General features: G+C 39.3%; 1 protein-coding gene across 1 annotated transcript in view; it reads left to right on the top strand.

Moving 5' to 3' along the window:
* LOC137792818 (potassium voltage-gated channel subfamily KQT member 5-like) overlaps nucleotides 1-19,197 on the top strand; it is an 83,712-nt gene that overhangs the window by 62,263 nt on the left and 2,252 nt on the right. The window contains exons 4-13 of the mRNA XM_068588571.1: nucleotides 1,553-1,728; nucleotides 3,286-3,411; nucleotides 5,666-5,776; nucleotides 6,051-6,146; nucleotides 7,120-7,214; nucleotides 8,859-8,885; nucleotides 13,080-13,303; nucleotides 15,439-15,547; nucleotides 16,559-16,690; nucleotides 18,687-18,813. Coding sequence (XP_068444672.1) covers nucleotides 1,553-1,728; nucleotides 3,286-3,411; nucleotides 5,666-5,776; nucleotides 6,051-6,146; nucleotides 7,120-7,214; nucleotides 8,859-8,885; nucleotides 13,080-13,303; nucleotides 15,439-15,547; nucleotides 16,559-16,690; nucleotides 18,687-18,813 — 1,223 coding nt within the window. The remainder of the gene's footprint in view (nucleotides 1-1,552; nucleotides 1,729-3,285; nucleotides 3,412-5,665; nucleotides 5,777-6,050; nucleotides 6,147-7,119; nucleotides 7,215-8,858; nucleotides 8,886-13,079; nucleotides 13,304-15,438; nucleotides 15,548-16,558; nucleotides 16,691-18,686; nucleotides 18,814-19,197) is intronic.

Here is a 19,197-nt window from a genome sequence, read left to right as displayed (position 1 = left end):
TGGTGATGACATACAACGTGGTTCAATAGTTTGAAATCTCGTGCCACATCTCGTGCCTTCATCAGATGTCTGAGAAAACTGCGCTTTATTCCTACTGCGCTTTATTTCTGTATGGTCTTTCATGCTTTCAGGTTTATGGAAGTTGTCTTTACGAATGTATTTTTGTACGTTGTGTTTTGATTTGTACAAAACAAAGCGCTGTACATCTGGAAGCTTAACACTCATTCACACACGTTCACCCTTCCATCTTACACTTACCGCACATTTTCACTCTGCACCTTCACAGGGAGTGAACCCGTTGCAGCCCTGCGGGTGCCCCGGAGACTCTCTTCTCCTGGGTGTCATTAATGTATATTTCATGGCTCCGCTGCTGACTTTTCCCTCTCCCGACTCAGGGTCTGCACTGGTTCATAGTTAAGCAGAGAAGCCATTAGACACACTTTGGTCAGCATTTCTCTCAAAAAACATTTTAGCGGAAGGATAGGAGCTGACGGGATTGCTCTATATGAGAGAAAACATCTTACAGAGTGAACTAGATAACACCAGTCAAGAGGGTTTCACATGGAAACAGAGGCGGACTGGGGAAAAAAAGTGGCCCGGGAGTTACTGTCAGACCGGCCTACTCAATACACGACACGACACGTTGCGGCGTTGCCCATGCACATGTGCGTGTGTGCGTGTGTGCGTGTGTGTGTGTGTGTGTGTGTGCACAAAAATATACAACATTATCAGTATATTCCTTTAAATAATTTACGTGTTGGTGCCATGCTGTTGAATCACGCTCAAAAACGGCTTTGTCTGCGAGCGAGTGACGCAACGTCCCCTAGGTATCGGGCCGCACAGAAAGTATGACTTTTTTTTTTAAAAAGACGGTTTTATTTTTTATTTTGTGATGAACTGGCGACTTGTCCAGGGTGAATCCTGCCTTCGCCCCTTGAAAGCTGGGATCGGCTCCAGCGCCCCGCGACCCTAATGAGGATAAGCGGTTCAGAAAATAGATGGATGGATGGATGGTTTTATTTTGAAAAATGACCGGATACATCCATCTGTGCATCTGAGCCTCTTACTCTTGACCAGTGAAGAGGCTACGTGATAACGTTACCCCAAAAATGAAACTTAAATGTTCGTTTCAAGTCTGCTTTAATCTAGTGCCGGTGTTCTGGATTAAAATCAATGCAGAACGTTCTAAAATGGCTTAGATGCTCTGAAAACCTGCAAGCAACATCCAAACCATGAGTGTGAACACAGATCGCGAGGAGTAGTATAACAGTCAGTCAGTGATTCCTGAAATTTAGGTTTTAGTCAATTTAACGTGTTCTGAAATGAACATGCGCAAAATTAACAAATGTCTAAAATATTGCAGGAAAAGATATGTAATCATAATTTATGGAATAACACAGCACATTGAAGGAAGCCATGATCTAGAATATGATTACCATTTAATTCAATTTAGATTTAAATGTATGATCATGAGGCCAGATATGGAGTATTTTATTTACAGGGTTGAGTCATAATGAGTTATACTTGTGCATGTATCTCCTCTGCTCTCTAGACATCATAGTGCTGATTGCGTCGGTGGCAGTGGTCTCGGCGGGTAGCCAAGGCAACATATTTGCCACCTCGGTGCTACGGAGCCTGCGTTTCCTGCAGATCCTACGCATGGTGCGAATGGACCGCAGAGGAGGCACCTGGAAGCTGCTGGGCTCTGTGGTTTACGCACACAGCAAGGTAAGCTGCCGCAGAGGAATGGCCAATGCACACACACACACGCACAAGCACACGCACACACACACACACACACACACACACACACACACACACACACACACGTTGTTGTTGGGGACAGTTCAAGATCTTTGGGAACTTTGTGTGACCCAGTACTGTAAAGGTAAGGCCCAATACTGTGTATTAAGGTGTTACATAAACTCTGGACATTTCAACTGTCATAGTTAGCGGTGGTAAATATGTATGGCATATTGTATAGTTTGTTTTCATGAATGTAAATAGACATAAGTCAATATGTCCATATTGACTTTATTTGTAGATACAAAGAAAGTTACTTACCCTATGAGATCTATTGTATGAAAACAACCATATAGTATTAAACTTTCAACATTTAATTACCAACATTTAATAACAATCAGTACTGAAAAGAATTTTAAAACTTGAAGTATTAGATGATATTGAAATATCCAGAGATTTTATTCTCTGTCTTACTCTTTTCACACATTTCTTACCTTTCTTACCTTTCTTACCTTTCTTACCTTGACTCATCTTCATCTGATGATCAACCCACACAAATTCAACAACTTCTTTATCCAGTGCTTCTCTCTCAGATCAGCATGACACAGAAGCCAGGACAGGTTATTGCCATGGACATAGTTATTTTTTACTTGCAACAAAGCTGCACATTCAAACCAAACTCAACATGACATTTTAAGTGAACAGTTCACAGATGTAGCGAGGATGTGTTTTATAAGTGGTTTTCAGAAAGAGTTGTTGGGCTTCTGGAGTGATTTGTGCATTGTAAGTGAAAATATTACCCCAAAACAACCAGTTATGCAGCCAATTGCAGGTATTTTTTTAATAACAGCACCGGGTCAAAATAATTGACATAAAGGTGGCAGCTGAGGTGGCATATGGTGCGCTTTCAGCTTGCAATGCAGTGGAGACAGCGGCTCGTGATCAACATGAGCTTGAGCGGAAAGCATGAGCAAAAGAAACCAAACCAAAAGCAAAAGAGCTGGACATTTACAGTGAATGTTAGGTTCAGGACCGTGTAATGGTGGTCAGGCTAGAGTTCTGCAAACTGAAGCCCAGACCCCTCACATCGCCTTAATATAAATCAAGTCTGTCCCCGTAGCTCAAGAACTGCTCATCTGATCTGCTTCACACTTGGTGAGTCTATCGCTGGGAACCTAAGATAGTGCTTTGTCAAATTTGGTGCAATTTGTTTTGCTGATCGGAACATCGGTAGATGTTCAGCCATTTATGAGATGAAAAATGCTAAGAAGTGCCAGCCTGATAACCTAAACAACATAGGTTGAAAATGGATTGTATCTGCACTTTCTATTTGGGTTTCTGTGAAAAAGACTTTGGTGTTTAAAATAATCTGCAGCGATTGCTGCCGATTTTAAACACCGATTTAATAAAAGGTCATAACTTTCGCTATCTGGTCCTTACGTAGATCGTTTTGTCCTCCAAATTCAAAGATTGGTGGATGATCAACTGTTCAAATGCCAAGTGGTTTTGCGTTAATAAAATCAGTTTAATCTCTGCCTGCAGGAACTGGTAACCGCCTGGTACATCGGTTTCTTGGTTCTCATCTTCTCTTCGTTCCTCGTCTACCTCGTGGAGAACAAGTTTAACAAGGAGTTTGCCACCTACGCTGATGCTTTGTGGTGGGGCACGGTGAGTTTGGAGCAATATCTGTTCCACTGATTGGCAAGATTCAGTAAAATCTCATTGTTCAACGAGCGTTCATTGTCCAACGGGGTTACATAGAAATGTAGTTGTAAACCGTTTTCTACACAGGATAAACCTGATAAACAACAAAACAAAAACTTTAGTGCATTCCTGTGCATCTATTGAACTTGCATGGGGAGGAATGAAGACTGCAGCGTCAAATCAATTCTCTGAGCAGTACGGCTGATATCTTAACATTGCAATATGGATTGAAGATGGAAATGAAGATTTAAAAGCAAGTTTAATTCCACTATATATATATATTATATATATATATATATATATATATATATATATATATATATATATATATATATATATTTATATATATATATATATATATATATATATATATATATATATATATATATATATATATTTCAAGAGATAGTGATATATATTTATATATATATATATATATATATATATATATATATATATATATTTCAAGAGATAGTGATATATATATATATATATATATATATATATATATATATATATATATATATATATATATATATATATATCACTATCTCTTGAATTTCTAGAATATATATTTTTTTCCCACAGCCGCATTATGGTTTCTTGTGCAACAGGAGATTTTAAACTTCCTATTCATCAGCACTGTTACCTCTTTACATAAGTACGTCCTGCATTGGACAGTAATGTTTTTCTCCTATTCGATTCGTCATTGCCTTGAGCCTTGACAGCTCCTCCATAAACATTAGCCTCGCACAGCTCCATTAACCACCATTTTCATACCGGCTCCAAAAATCCTAATGATACCGAAAGGTTGCGGTCGCCTTTGTCATGCAAAGCAATAAGAGCCTTAATGAAAGATAATCCAGACTGATTAGTCTACCAAAACAGAGCAATAGCTGAATGGATGGATGGATGGTTAGACAGACAGATAGATGAAACAAACAGTACTGAAGAAAAGCGAGGAGTTTTACAAGCAGTGCACATTCTAGGCCACAGCCAGGTTTATTTGCTCCTGTGATTAAATAGTGAATACACTGCATTAAATGCTCCTTGTTCAGGCTCCTGCTGCACACATTTGAATAGCTCTCTTCATAATAACCCCCAGTAATAGGTAATATGTACCCCTATTACTAAGAATAATATTCACTTTTAACTTATTCTTGTATTAAAACTAATTCATGCTTTTTTGACTACATTTTATCAAGCCATTTTAATCTTCTCTTTTGTTCAGTGGAGTCAGTCAAAGGTATAAGTAACATATAACTGCCCCCTCTCAGTGTGTCTTCACAGACCATCTTTATAATACAGTCAGTCTTCACACATAATTGACAGTAACAACAAATACAGTGCTTAATATTATATACATATCAGCCACAGGCTTTCATCATTGTTCTTGGAATCAAGGCCATACTGGACCGACTCGCTGCCATGAAACCTCCACCCAGGTCAAATCACTCAGACTGCGCTGCCTGAAGGCATCATTTCAAATCAAGCAGCTCAAGCACTATGCAAAAGTAGAGCATGCAAATATATAATATACAGTTTGAACACCGGACCAAGACGCCTAATTTAAAGTAGGCAAAGAAGGCAATTGCTGCACATAAGAGGCTAGTTTGACTAATTATAAATGATTTTAAATGATACTGACACATTAAGTTCATCCCTCTTAGTTGAATGCTGTGTAACCAGCAGATGCATTTTCATTCAAGTCTGCCACCAACTCAAAAATATGCCACTGAGTGGAATTTAGTTTTTGATGAAGAATCTAATGTTAATAATTTACTCATGCTTCATAGATGCTTGATGACATTAAGTATTATTAATCTTAATGTTTGTTCATAAGCTAAACTAAAAAGACAAAAGATAGAGCATAAGAATAAACACCAACAAACAGGTTTTTAATGATAACCTGTTAACACATATGTGGTTCTTATTAATTATTTATAACTGATCTATACAGCACTGACAAACACTTCATTAATTATTACTTAGTTACAGCTTATAAAACTTTGATAGCGTGTGTCTAATTATAAAAAAGGCACCAAAAGTAAAGTTAAAAGACTTTAAGAAACTGTTTTATGGAAAATGTCAAAGAAATTGTTTTCTGAGATGATATATAAGAAAAAGCTGACACTTGTACTTGTTTTTCCTCTTATCTGTATACATTGCCAGAGCCTCAATATGATCATTCAGGATTTAATAAATCATGTGTTCACAGATCACCCTGACTACCATTGGTTATGGGGACAAGACACCAAAGACGTGGACAGGACGCATGTTGTCCGCAGGGTTTGCCCTCTTAGGAATCTCTTTCTTTGCCTTGCCAGCTGTAAGTCTTGAAGTAAACCCTTTCTTTTTTTGTGTGAGAGAAGATGCAGATTTTCATTTTCAGTGCTATTTCAACAGATCAGTTTATGTTGAACTGGCAGGAAGTGCTTTACACAGCAAGTAAAATTTGATTGCAAAAAAATGAACCTGTCATTATTCATGCGGCCAGAATGTACGTTGTCATCAGTATTGCAGTTTATGAGCAGATCAATGTAACTTGACAGTCTTTGGTGTGCACACACATCCAGTATTTAATCCTATTAATATCATAACAGGGTATTCTGGGCTCAGGCTTTGCCCTGAAGGTTCAGGAGCAGCACAGACAGAAGCACTTTGAGAAAAGAAGAAACCCAGCCGCCTACCTCATCCAGGTAAAGCAGACTGCCAGCTCTCTTTCTGTTTCTCTGACAAATGTGCTGTGTTAAAGCTAGACAATAAAAACAGTTTTAATGAGTTGTTGCTGTTTTAAAAAAAGAAAAGAAAAACACGCCACAGCATCAAAGTAAACTTGCAATATAAAATATGTTTGAATTACTTTATCATTCTTCAGTTTCTTGGTTTTCTCCGTTGACTCTCTGAAACCCCGACACAACCAGTAAAAAGCCCATATCTTGTATCTTCGCTTTGTGAAGCCCCATTATCCTCACTTTGCAGTAAACTCTGTCATCTCTGCGAGTGTTTTTGCCCTTTCCAGACTGTATTTAAGACCAGAAACACAGCCATACGCAATCCATCTCTTCATGGCTTCACACATTCCCTTTTACTCCAGCCTGATCTTTACACATGCCTTTTGTTTTGATCCTGACTTTTATTGGTGCTGACCTCACGTTGTCCTCCTCGTTTATTTCTCTGTGCGCTTCCTTATTTTCTTCTCACCTACTTTTCTCCTACATGCTTCTTCATTATTTTCTTCTTTGGTTTCCCCCTCCCACCTATCTCTCCCATCTTATGTTCCCGTCTCCTCTCTTCTCCTGTACTCCAACGCTTCTTGTGTCCTCCCCCTCTTCATCCTGTCGGTCGCCTTGTTGTACCAGGCTGCGTGGCGTTATTACACCACCGACGGCACCAGGCCCTACCTGAACGCCACTTGGCGGCACTATGAGAGCCTCCTGCCTTCCGACAGGCATGTACTATGACTGACCTCCGCCCAGCCACAGACGTGTGACGCACCTGTTTTTCGGTTTAAACTAATCACTAATTTGTTTGTTTTCTATTCTCCTCATCCTCTTCTTCTTAATTCCAAATCCCTCCTCTGCCTTGTTTTTGTTGTATTTATTAACTTTGTTTATCCTTCCCATTTATACATTTATTTCTTCCTCCTGGTGTTGTGTATTCTGCATGCAGTGCGTTTGGCGTAGTTATGCGGCTGATGAGAACTCGGTTTCCATTGCAACCTGGAAGCCTCACCTGAAGGCAATGCATACCTGCAGCCCAACAAAGTAGGTACAACTATGGCAGTGCAACACAAGCCATCTTTTCCTATAATTAATGAAGTTCTGTCCATTTAAAGTTATCTTTGTAAAACAATTCAACAGTTTTCACTTTGTTTTGTAAAATGTTTGCGTGTAGACCTCTTTTCTATTCTTATGAGGAATTGGTTCACAGTCAAAATAGACTGAACATTTCCAGGCGCCGGTAATCTCAGCTTGCTTGAATTAACCAAAAACAATGACTTCCAAGACATCTCTGAGCAACGCTTCATTATTGCTGCTATTATATAAATTAACATTTTATCCATCCACAGCATTTGCACTGTCAGGCTCTCTTTATTTGAAGTTAGTTGATTAAAGAGACTTCTGAGGAAGTGATATTAGCATTACCTCAGTATCTCTTTTGGACGCCAGTTGTGACCTTAAAGAGCCATTAAACCCTTTTTGAATATGCAGCACTTGCGTCTCTTTAAATTTAGCACTGATCCCCTGAATAATGTAGAGACACAGTCAAAAATACTATTTCACAAAAATGACACATTACAAGCTCTGTGTGTTTTGAAATGGTGTAAACTTCCCATCTCCTAAAAGGGAGTGTTTGTGGCATATTCACCTCTCCCCTATCACCCTTCCCCTTATTTGGAAGTGTTCTGCATGATGCAGTTATATTTTCTTATGCTAACTTTATTTGTTCATACAGCTTTGTTAGCGAGGGCGTTTAAAATGTTTGTGCCAAAGTTATCGGAAGATTAGTGGCTTGTGAGTCCAATATGTTCTTTGTTGACTATCTGACAAAAGAACAGTCATAATCAATTTAGCATGTCACAGTAGCTTTAGTGGTTAATATATAGAACACAACCCCAGACTACACAGAGTTAACAATTGGACTTAAATGTATTATTTTGCGTCCCAAACCACCAACTGGCAGCACTGGTTAAAAGCAGAAAAGCCGCCTTTACACAAGTAACATTCTTATTTAAAAAAAAGATTTTAGCATATTTTGCAAAGCACTATTTTACAAAGCAGTCATTCCTGTTTGTGTCCAACACAATGACACTTCTCAGAAACATGTCTATAGAGCCTGGAAATATTGTGAAAACCATTTGCAATGCATTCATCATGTGGTCATGAAGCTGTTCAGGTTATTCAAGGATGCTGCTTAAAGTGATTACTGTTAGTGAACAGCTATTCAGTCACCATCTCCTGTTGCAAGCACTTCCTTAGTTTGTCTTGATAGTCTGCATGTTTGTAGTGAGCCGGCTGTTTATTGAGGGCTATTTCATCTGAAATGCTTATTATTGATTGATGTGCTGCTCCCATCAAATCTTCTGCAGCAGACATTAATGCAAAAATCTTTCTACTGATGTAATGGGCCATACCAGTGTGTTTTCAGGTTTTAGCTCCTACACTACAAATCATGTACACCTAAATGCTTTTATTGCAGTCGGGGTTTTTTTCTCCCGTTATCCATTGATTTCCATCAATTTTTGTACACTCTGCCACTGCTCTACTCATACACATTCATAAAAAGTCTTTGTGGTTTGAAATAAATCAGCACTGGTATGGTCCTTAAAGCACAATTGACAGTGAAGTATTTTGAAAAGATTCTTTCTAATATATCTTTTATTCCTCTTTTTTATCTGCCAACTCAAGGAAGGAGCAGGGAGAGTCAACCACAAGGTTTGTAACTGCTGTTTCACTGAACGAGCTCTGTCTCCCATCAGGTTGAATAGGCTGGATAATAAACCGTAAAACCTTTTTGAGACTGAAATGACAAGTACAAAAAGTTTGAATTTCTAGATAGTTCTTGTGTTAATTAGTTTTTCCATTTTTATCAAAGCAAAGATCTTTGGTATCAGAACACTTTACATTTGAGTTTATATTTGTTCAGCCTGTATATAAAGATTTTCTTCAATATATGGCACTATGGGGGAAGTGCAACAAGCTGTAAGCACAACATCGACATATTGTCCCCTTATAGGGCGCAAGGACGAACATGTTAGCTGGTTGATTTACTGAATACTCTTCTTTTTGGTACTGGACAGGTGGTGCACAGTGGGTTTAACAAAGCCTTTTCCAAGTTTTAAGGTTGATGAAAGCGGTGAAAGCGAACCAAAGCAGTGAAGTTGTGGTCTATAAAACCCAAACTATGAGCTGAATTGTGCTATAACATTGCATTAGTTTGATGATAACTCTTTGTTGGTTGGACCACGTAATCATTACACATTATCATTCTTTTTGTCGCTAATATAAAAATACATAATAATGCAGCTTTAAAGTAAGGTAGCTAGGTATCAAAAACATATCATTATGCTATCTGTACCAGAACTAAGGTATTGTATTTGCCACGAGTATAACATATCACAATATCCGGCCCTATTTGGGCAACAACATCAAGCATTATAAACCCAAAGACCCCGTTTGCTCCACTTCTGGTTGAACTGCGCTTTCACAGAGAGAGTTAAGTTAGGAGGTGTTAAAGGCTGTGGGTAATAAAATGTTGACCCTCTAATATCGACCTTTACACAAGCACTCTGTATGACTCATTGTTTTATTTCACTTTCGGTTTGGTTCCATCGCCTATCTTTCTTTTTTTTTATCACTTCTCATCTCCAAAAAATACACACACACACACACACACACACACACACACACACACACACACACACACACACACACACACACACGCACACACATCCTGAGGCTCTCAAATACAATCAGTCATACCTACATGCATGTGCATAGTTGTCTCTATTTTGAAGCATCATCTCTTATACTCTTAGAAGAAAGTATCTTTTGTTTAAGTCTGTATTCATATTATCACATTTTCTAATGATATTCTCATGGAAGTATTTTATATAATGCCACAAAGGGAGGACAGCATGCAGGGAGGGCTGAGTGATGTAATTTGTTGTTTGCCATTATGAAACACTCAATATGCGTTTGTCTGTCAATCACCACAGCACTTTAAAGGCAACAGTATTGTTTTTACTATGAGCCTGGTGTCGTATTTGACAAAGAGGAAGCAAAAGAAAGCAAAAAGTGAAGTAAAAAAAAATTTGGAAGATTGAAATTTGAGAGAATCAGCATCACCTGCACGTGAAGAGCAGAATGAATTCCACGCAATCTTAAACCACACGGTACTGTATAACTGTAGATGCCTTACTTTTTCTTATGAGCTAGATTTATTTATTCATCTTCAAAGTAATGTATCACAGAAGCGCATCATAAATCATAGCTAAAGGACAAAAAATAAGAACAAAGTTCTGCGTCTTCCTAACTTTGTGAACCCACAAGTATCTGTCGACTGGCCTCACACTGGTGACTCAGGCACTTGTTGCCATGGCCCATCTGAATCCACATAGTTAAATTGGGGATATCAACATGAAGTGTGTGAGTCACCAAATTGCAGCCTTTTTCAAATGGTGCTGTAGATGTTAATTTTCCTCTACTAAGCTCAATTGCCTCCATTCTGCTGATTCTAAATGTCAGTGGTCGGCAAATTAAAGCGGCAACAGAAACCCTGTGGTATTACTTTGTATGCATGAAGGCTACGGAGTATAGTCTTACAAAGGATCATTGCATTTACATGTCAGTTATTCAGGTTGGCTTTATGCAGCATGAAATAAATTAGGAACAGTAAGATGCAGAAGGCTCAAATAAAAAAAGGCAAGGGGAAATAAGGCTAAAGAAGCTCTCCGCTTCACCTCACAAAACATGTTCTTTCCTGTGTTTCTGCATCATGTAACACCATCACTGTATGTCTCCCCTTGGTTTTTTTAGTAAAATTCATAGTAATAAACAGAAGCTACTGAGGAGGCGTACCACTTGGAAACATAGGTACACAGCATTTCTGCTCCCCTGTTATATGACGTTTTATTTGGGAATGCTGACTAATTCTTGGTGCATGGGTATCTGGAGGAGGCTGTGCGGCCTCAGAAAGGGCCGAGCGATTGAATATAGCAGGGGGACATCATTCACCTTCACAGGAATACACTATCTGACTTTGTTTGGTCTCTGCCAGAGCAATGCACCGTTTAACTACATTTGCTCACAAACTATTTGGACCAGGATTCATTGTTAGCAGCAGATGTCCCGTGAAATAATTAACCTATTTAATCTTTTTCCTGAATAATTTTATGTCATAGACCGACATTGTGTTTTTCTTCATGCAGCTCCTGGTGTTACAGCTCAACTACTTATCACTCTGTACTCCTGTATCTTAGATACACACTTTAAATGATATGGTACTATGTTTCTTGTCACTTGTCATGTTCTCTACATCCACAATCAAAGACAGGTGATATTCTATATTTTGTTCTTGTCAACCAAGCTAGTGAGAAAACCAAAACCAGCGATATTGATCCTTGCTAGGATTGTTGCAAAACCAATGCCTGCTGTATCTTACTCCTCTGCAACAGAGCCCTTTTCTGGTATCAAACATTCATTTGAACAGATATTTGTGCGGGCGGTGCGTAAATGGTGGCAGAATAATTAAATGTTAGTTAGCACGGACTGGCAAGTTTTTTTGACTTCTTTTTTTTTTAACAATGACTAAAAAATAAACAGGTTTCTCTCAATATGTAAATGTCGGTCACTCTCTGAAACAGCAGGTGTTACTTGTGAAAGTTACCATTAAAAAGGTCTCCTAGCAGCAAGGAGAGCCCATAGACCCAGCGCTGCCGCTGGACACCAGACCAGCACTGGGTGACATCACCACTAACGTGACTAATATCATTTATTTTGACTCAATCCCACACACACACACTGTCCTGCTGATGTAACTCTTGACTAAAGCACCAAATGTGTATTAATCTGCAGCTGAAAGTACTGAAAAGCTCCATTTACTTCCGTTTGGGATTAATTTGATGAAACCTACAAGCTGTTTTAGGTGATTTAATATATATATATATATATATATATATATATATATATATATATATATATATATATTCTTTATTTTTTACCTGTTTTTAAAGATTGACTGCTTCAGTAGGGATCAATGAGCAGTTGCCACAGCTGCTAGAAAATACATGGTTGGTTTTGGTCTTCTCATTTGATTGTCTGACAACAATAATATTATATATACAAGCCTTATTCTTTGATGAACAACTACTTATGTTCAATACAATACACAGTACCACTTTTAACTGAGGCATGCCTGATGCTTTTGCACTGCCTTTGCATGTCATTATATGCAGCTGCACAATCACAGAATCAGCCACTCCCTTATTTCCTCTTCTTCCTATTGTCCTGTTCCAAGTTATATTCATCACTTCTCTGTTCTAACATTACCTTTCATGACTGGTTACATGGCACTTATGTACAATACATCCTATAGCTTTAAATGGTGATTTGTGTAAGGTATTGTAAGAAACCTATTACAATACAAGCACGAATGGAAGTAACATTTAACCATTTAATACGACAATGTGAAATTTTTTGTTTTGGAATATGCTGAATAATTTGGTCATATCAAATGACACAGCTAATGCAGTAGATAAAAACACATCAAGACACAAGCTACACAACACAGTGGAAGCATCATACCTAACCGGAGCTTGCATTTTGTGTAAAGCAACTGCTACAATGCTGCGATGCATGCTAGTCTTTTTCTATCTAGTCCTGCAGCATCTCAGCCTCATACAAGAAGTTACATTTTTGGATGAACATGTATGACACGATTGTGTAAAGGAACAGCATCATGCCAGGATGCTTGGATGATTCATGTTGTTGCTCTTGAACTTTCAACATTAACATATATCTTCATATGTTGTTGTACCACCTCTTCACAAAATCATTCCCTTCTTATTCTTCTCCTCACTCTTACTCCCCTCCCCACCACTGTTCATTCATCCCCATTTTACCCTACAGTCAGAAGTTGAGTTTCAAAGAGCGGGTGAGGATGGCAAGCCCCCGAGGTCAGAGCATCAAGAACAGACAGGCGTCTTCAGTGAACGACCGGCGGTCCCCGGTGGCTGAGGCGGGGACAGAGGGAACTAGCCCCACCAAGGTGCAAAAGAGCTGGAGCTTCAACGACCGCACGCGCTTCAGACCCTCACTTCGCCTTAAGAGCCAGTCGCGCTCCACCACTGATGGTGAGTGACGCCGTCCCATTATTCCACTTCCAGACAAGTTCCACTTATCTTTGGATTAATTAGCAATACTAGGTTTGATGGCGAATGTTACAAATTCAACATTCGTATAATTCATTGTCATTCTGTCATATACAATAGTCGGCACAGTACCCGCATTGAATGAAATGAAAAAAAACTTTTTGATGCAGCTGAATAATTACAAAATGCTAAAATCATACATATCTTAAAGAATAGAAAATATTGCTTTTCTTCACTTTCTTGCCAAGTATTAGCTAAGAGCTTATTAATAAGCAACTTAAGTCTTGTTTCAAAACTACAAGTTGTTTTATGTGCTAGTCTGTTTGTTGACCGGGCAATTTAACCGGGTCCTTTTGTCACCGTGAGGTTGAAAGGTAATTAAATAGCTACAATATAATGGTGCCATTTTTTTTCTTTCTTTGGATTAAGCCAGGTTTCCCTGTGATTCCAGTTTTCATGCTAAGCTAACTGTTTTGTGGCTCTAGCTTCATATTAACGAACAGAAATAAAATTCCTCTAATTGAACTCTCAAGGGCTCCATGGTGGTGTAGTGGCTAGCACTGACGCCTCACAGCAAGAGGGTCTGTGGTTCGGATCCCGGGCGGGGTTCGGATACTGTTCTGGCAGGTCCTTCTGTGTGGAGTTTGCATGTTCTCCCCGTGGCAGCGTGGGTTCTCTCCGGGTTCTCCGGCTTCCTCCCACAGTCCAAAGACATGCTGCGTAGGTTAATTGGACTCTAAATTGCCCGTAGGTGTGAATGTGAGTGTGAATGGTTGTCTGTCTCTATGTCTGCCCTGTGATGAACTGGCGACCTGTCCAGGGTGAACCCTGCCTTCGCCCCTTGACAGCTGGGATCGGCTCCAGCGCCCCGCGACCCTAATGAGGATAAGCGGTTAAGATAATGGATGGATGGATGGATAATTGAACTCTCAGCAAATACAAAAATGTCAAACAATCCCTTCAAGTCCAATCAGGAGATAACTGAAACCCGTCAGCATCACGATATGCATTTAATTGAGGTTTATTTACCATCCAACCCACAATAACTGGTTGTGCCCACTAATTACGGCAGATGACTTGGGGAAGAGTAATGGTTAATTGTGTTTACTTTAGTCGGCCTCGCAGTGCCAGCCTGGCAGCAAGCACTTCTGGGTAACACCCAGTCGGTGTTTGGTGGACTGATGGATTGATGGAAGTTTGGGGTGTTGAGCTCCAGCAGCCACAACGGGGGTCAGAGGCAGCCAGCTGGCTGAGGCCTACTGTTGGAGAGGGATCAACCAAGCGAGCCAACGCAAAAATGGTTGGCTGGTTAGCCACGCTACATCTGATCTATCAGTGTCACCGACATGTTGGCAAACTGAGATGTTAGAAGAGGCGTATTTGAATAATCCATGTTTTGTTAATTGGAGCGAGTCATTAATCGGCACTGTTTAACATTTTCATGAGGAGGCACACTATTACGATTTCTCACTATCTTTTAATAATCAGTAGCTTTAACACACACATAAAACCTCTTGGGCACATGCTGTGATCTAATAAGAGGCCTTTCAAAGCTTTTCATTAAACTGAGGAAATGGCTCAACTCTGCAATCCGGCTCTTTTACTGTCACCCTCTGCGTACCTCCTCCAGGTGTAATAACTCAGAAGGCCCATAAACAGAGCGGCATTGTCACAATGTTGGATTGTTAGCAATATATCTGCAGGCACACCAGAGGCCTGTTCTTTGCTACTAGTCTGCTGCGCTGGACAGCATCTCAAAACACAGTTCATCTTTAGTGTATAACAATAACATTTGTCAGTTCACTTGATTCAGACATATTCAATTGGCGTGTTTGATGCACTGCTGTTTGATCTATTTCTCAGTAATCTGACTTTGACCTGTTCTACAACGATGCAGGGAAGACTGATAATAGTGGAATATGTTCTCTGACTGCATGTCAACTAAGATTTCAGAGTAGTAAGACTAATGCACCACAAGTAAAGGCAAATGTATAAGTCCCTCCCTCACAGTAAACTGTTTACTGCATTAATGTAAAATGTTCCAAAGGACATCATGTAGTCTACTTAATGAACACTATTGAATTCATCGTCCTTTTCTGTACCTCTTTCCCAAGCAGCAGACTCCAACACGGCTGGGGATGATGGCTACGATGAGAAAGGCTGTCACTGTGACATCTCGGTGGAGGACTTGTTGCCCTCTATAAAGTCTGTCATTAGAGCTGTCAGGTGAGTCCAAGTCTCCTGCAATCAAACTACTACTGTGTGATTTATACTGCCACGGTTGCATGCAAACAAACCCAGATTGGACCCCCCCCTGCCTTTTAGCAGCTTTCCGGATTAAACATGTTCAGGGTACTTAAGTAAATTTAAGTTTGACTTTGGTTAAACAGTTTTATTTATACATTAATCAAAGATTCGTTCTGATTACTCAGTCAGGTAATACATGATTTAAAAAATGGATTTCGTCACGGTAGATCGGATCAACTGATGTCCATCTCCTAGGAAAGTTCAATCAATATTTGTGAACATGAGCTGCTCTCCCTCATAAGCAGAGACCGGAGTCTCAAATGTATGATGTCGCCAAGCATAAAGTCTGGAGCTTCTCCAAACTAATGTACAGTATTACAAATTAAAAGTAAGAAAAAGACAAAGAAAAAATACATTTTGTCAAGCTTTGCTTTTTTCTATTGGATAAAAACCAAATGTTTACTTATAATGTATAATATAGGCTCCATACTAAAAACATACACATTTTGTTTATGAGTGTGGTCACAAAGTATTGTGAATGCATTATAATTCACTGTGAATGCTCATACAATGCACTACAAATGTATAGAAAGTGTTACCTCTTATTCTTTCCCCTGCCAATGTCTTGCCATTTTTATTAAAAGTTGTTATTTTACATTAGAGGCATTTTAGTGGGTAAAAAAATAACACAGATAATACCTATCATATTTTTTTCTGACATGCTCACTGATTGTTGATGTTATGTCAAAAAATACATCATATTTAAAGCCAGGTTGAGTTGGATTTCTTTCTTTCAAACCCATTCAGTCAAATTCTCTTAAATTTTTCCTTGAGGCTCTGCAGGTGCATAAATTCAGAGCTGGTTTGGTGTCTTATTCATTTGCTACAGTGCATTTAAGATCTCTTAGTTTGCGGATGCTGGCGATGTATAAACGGACTGTATAAGAGCTCCTCCTTGTGGCTGGTTGAATTCATCTCCGGTTTGTGCAGGATAATGAAGTTCCATGTTGCCAAGAAGAAGTTTAAGGAGACTCTGCGTCCTTACGATGTCAAGGATGTGATTGAACAGTACTCTGCCGGCCACTTGGACATGCTGTGTCGCATTAAGAGCCTGCAGACCAGGTAGGATGACAGACTACACACACTGCACGACGACAACAGCTGGCAGACTTCCTTCCTCTCATCTTTCCTCTGTGTGTAGAACTGTTTGAGCACTCTGTAACTGATGTATCTGTGTCTTGGTGTGTTTGTGTATGCGTGTGTATGCATGTATGTATGTGTGCATTTTCACTTGGACCCTATACATGCATGGATATACATGTGTGTTAAGCGGATGTTTCTGTTTGTTCTTTGCATTTTGTGATTTTGTATGTATGTGGATGCACATGTACGTGTGTGTGTGTGTGTGTGTGTGTGTGTGTGTGTGTGTGTGTGTGTGTGTGTGTGTGTGTGTGTGTGTGTGTGTGTGTGTACCCCTTTGCTTCCCTCACAGGCTGGACATGATAATAGGCCCACAGCCCCTGAGCAGCCGAGCCAAGACCTTTTCCTCCCCCTCCCTGCCCGTCTATTACAACCAGAGCAGAAAGAGCTCCACCCAGGGGTCAGAATGCCCCCCATCCTTCACATGTCACATGGGTTCAGTTCACTTCTCATTCATTCACTTCAGGAAGTACTAAAACTGGAAAAATCTGGATTATAAAAGATAATTGAACTTTGAATTGATTGACGTGGAAGTGAGGTGAACCCTTCTTATACACATGCACGACCGTTCTTTCCTCACACACCTCTGTCCTGGATATGAAGTCATCCACTAACAAAAAGCTAAATATTGAGTTTGGTTTGGGCATTTATTGTTTGTTATCTGGTGAATTATGGGATCCTTTCTAGGGTTTGCAACACATATGATGACGAAACATCTTCTGCAGCACACGTCTAGGCGTCCACACATACAAAACTAAAGTACTCAAAAGTACAACTGTGTAGTATTAGCAGCCATCGCTGCAGGAATACTGACCTCTGCTGTTGAATGTTAGGTAAAACTGCTGCATGCAGTTCATACTGTGTCTTACACAGTGAGTGTTTTCAACCACATCACACAGTCTTCATCAATAGATGGGGTTGGTTCAGTTGTCATCACATGACTTCTGTGATGTTACCAGTTAACATACGGTCTTAAGCTGTTTTTGGAACTGCATGCTAACATACTACTCATACTAACTATGTACCACATTGATATAAAATGTACTGTAGAAAACATATTTAACACTACAATAGTAAATCTGCTGGAAAATATTAGATGGAGTGGGCGAGGTTATGTTGATTTATATTTGTGATACATCATTTTGATTCACTAGTAGCTCATATCGGTAACTTTGTTATCGAGATAAATGATTAATTCAATATCATACTTAATTGATACTTAATTGTTAATTTAGTGTGCAGTACATACTAGTATGTATTGAGTATGTTAGTATGTGTTTGGCTTATCACAAAAAACATGATTTGTTAATTATTTGCTTGATTAAAATGCTTTTGTCTGGTACGACCATGTCATATGACAAAACAGTATGAATTCACACATTCAAGAAAGACACACTTTTAGATGCAAGTATGGTTTGGCATTATTGTTGCATGGTCATTGCCTTGGCCTTTACCTGACCTCTGTTGAGTTGAACCCTGTTCATGGACAAAGGGACTTCATTAACCATATTCTACTGAACCTCACTGGATTGAGCAGATATAATCTTTCTATCGACAAAGAAGCTGATTGTGTGCTGTAATGAATACAATAATATATTCAGAATCAGAAAGGAAACCTCTGACTATTTGATAAATAAGCAACACATTTAGTAACATGCCATCCTCATATGTTTGCTCATGTTTTTTCATCCAGTGAGGACGTCTAACCTCTATTTTGTTGAAGAAGAAAATGTGCTTCCAATAATCTATCTTTCTGTTGCAGTTTCAACCTTTCTTCAGTTCTTTGGGCTGCCTTGTGGATTTCGGCTTTAGCACTTTTTTCTGATCATCATTAATGTGTGTGTGTTTGTGTGTGTGTGTGTTTGTGTGTGTGTGTGTGTGTGTGTGTGTGTGTGTGTGCGTGTGCGTGTGCGTATAGAGTGGACCAAATCCTCGGGAGAGGCCAGATACCTTTGGATAAGAAGATTCGGGAAAAGCTGCTCTCTGATGGAGATATTTTAGAGGACATGAGCATGTTGGGTCGAGTCTGTAAGGTGGAGCGGCAGGTCTGTGTTCTGCGTCTTGTTTTATTTTCTAATAATGTATTAAATAACCAGCAACCTGTATGCATTTCTTATACATGTTTCTGGCAAAGACTAATTCTTCTCATTGAAGTGCACCTACGAAATACATCGTGAAGTTATCTATCCCAATATTACTAAGCTAAATACAGCATTAATGTATATTTAGTAACTTTGAAAACCATTGGGCCTTGAGAATTACATATCTTGTTGCCCATTTTGTGATTCCCAGGAATTTGATGGGAATTAAAAGGGTAAAGCAGCGACTGTTTTTTCACATATGCATGTCTTCTGCCTAAAACCTGAACATTTCTGCATCTCCGTACCCCACACTTTATATCAGCAAAATCGATTTAAAAGGTTATATTC

The sequence above is a fragment of the Clinocottus analis genome, unplaced genomic scaffold (genome assembly GCF_023055335.1).
Source record: "Clinocottus analis isolate CAN_PGR_092001 unplaced genomic scaffold, fCliAna1.0.p SCAF_22, whole genome shotgun sequence".
Classification (NCBI taxonomy): domain Eukaryota; kingdom Metazoa; phylum Chordata; class Actinopteri; order Perciformes; family Cottidae; genus Clinocottus; species Clinocottus analis.
The sequence above is the reverse complement of the archived record's forward strand: the minus strand, read 5'-3'. Positions and strand labels throughout refer to the sequence as shown.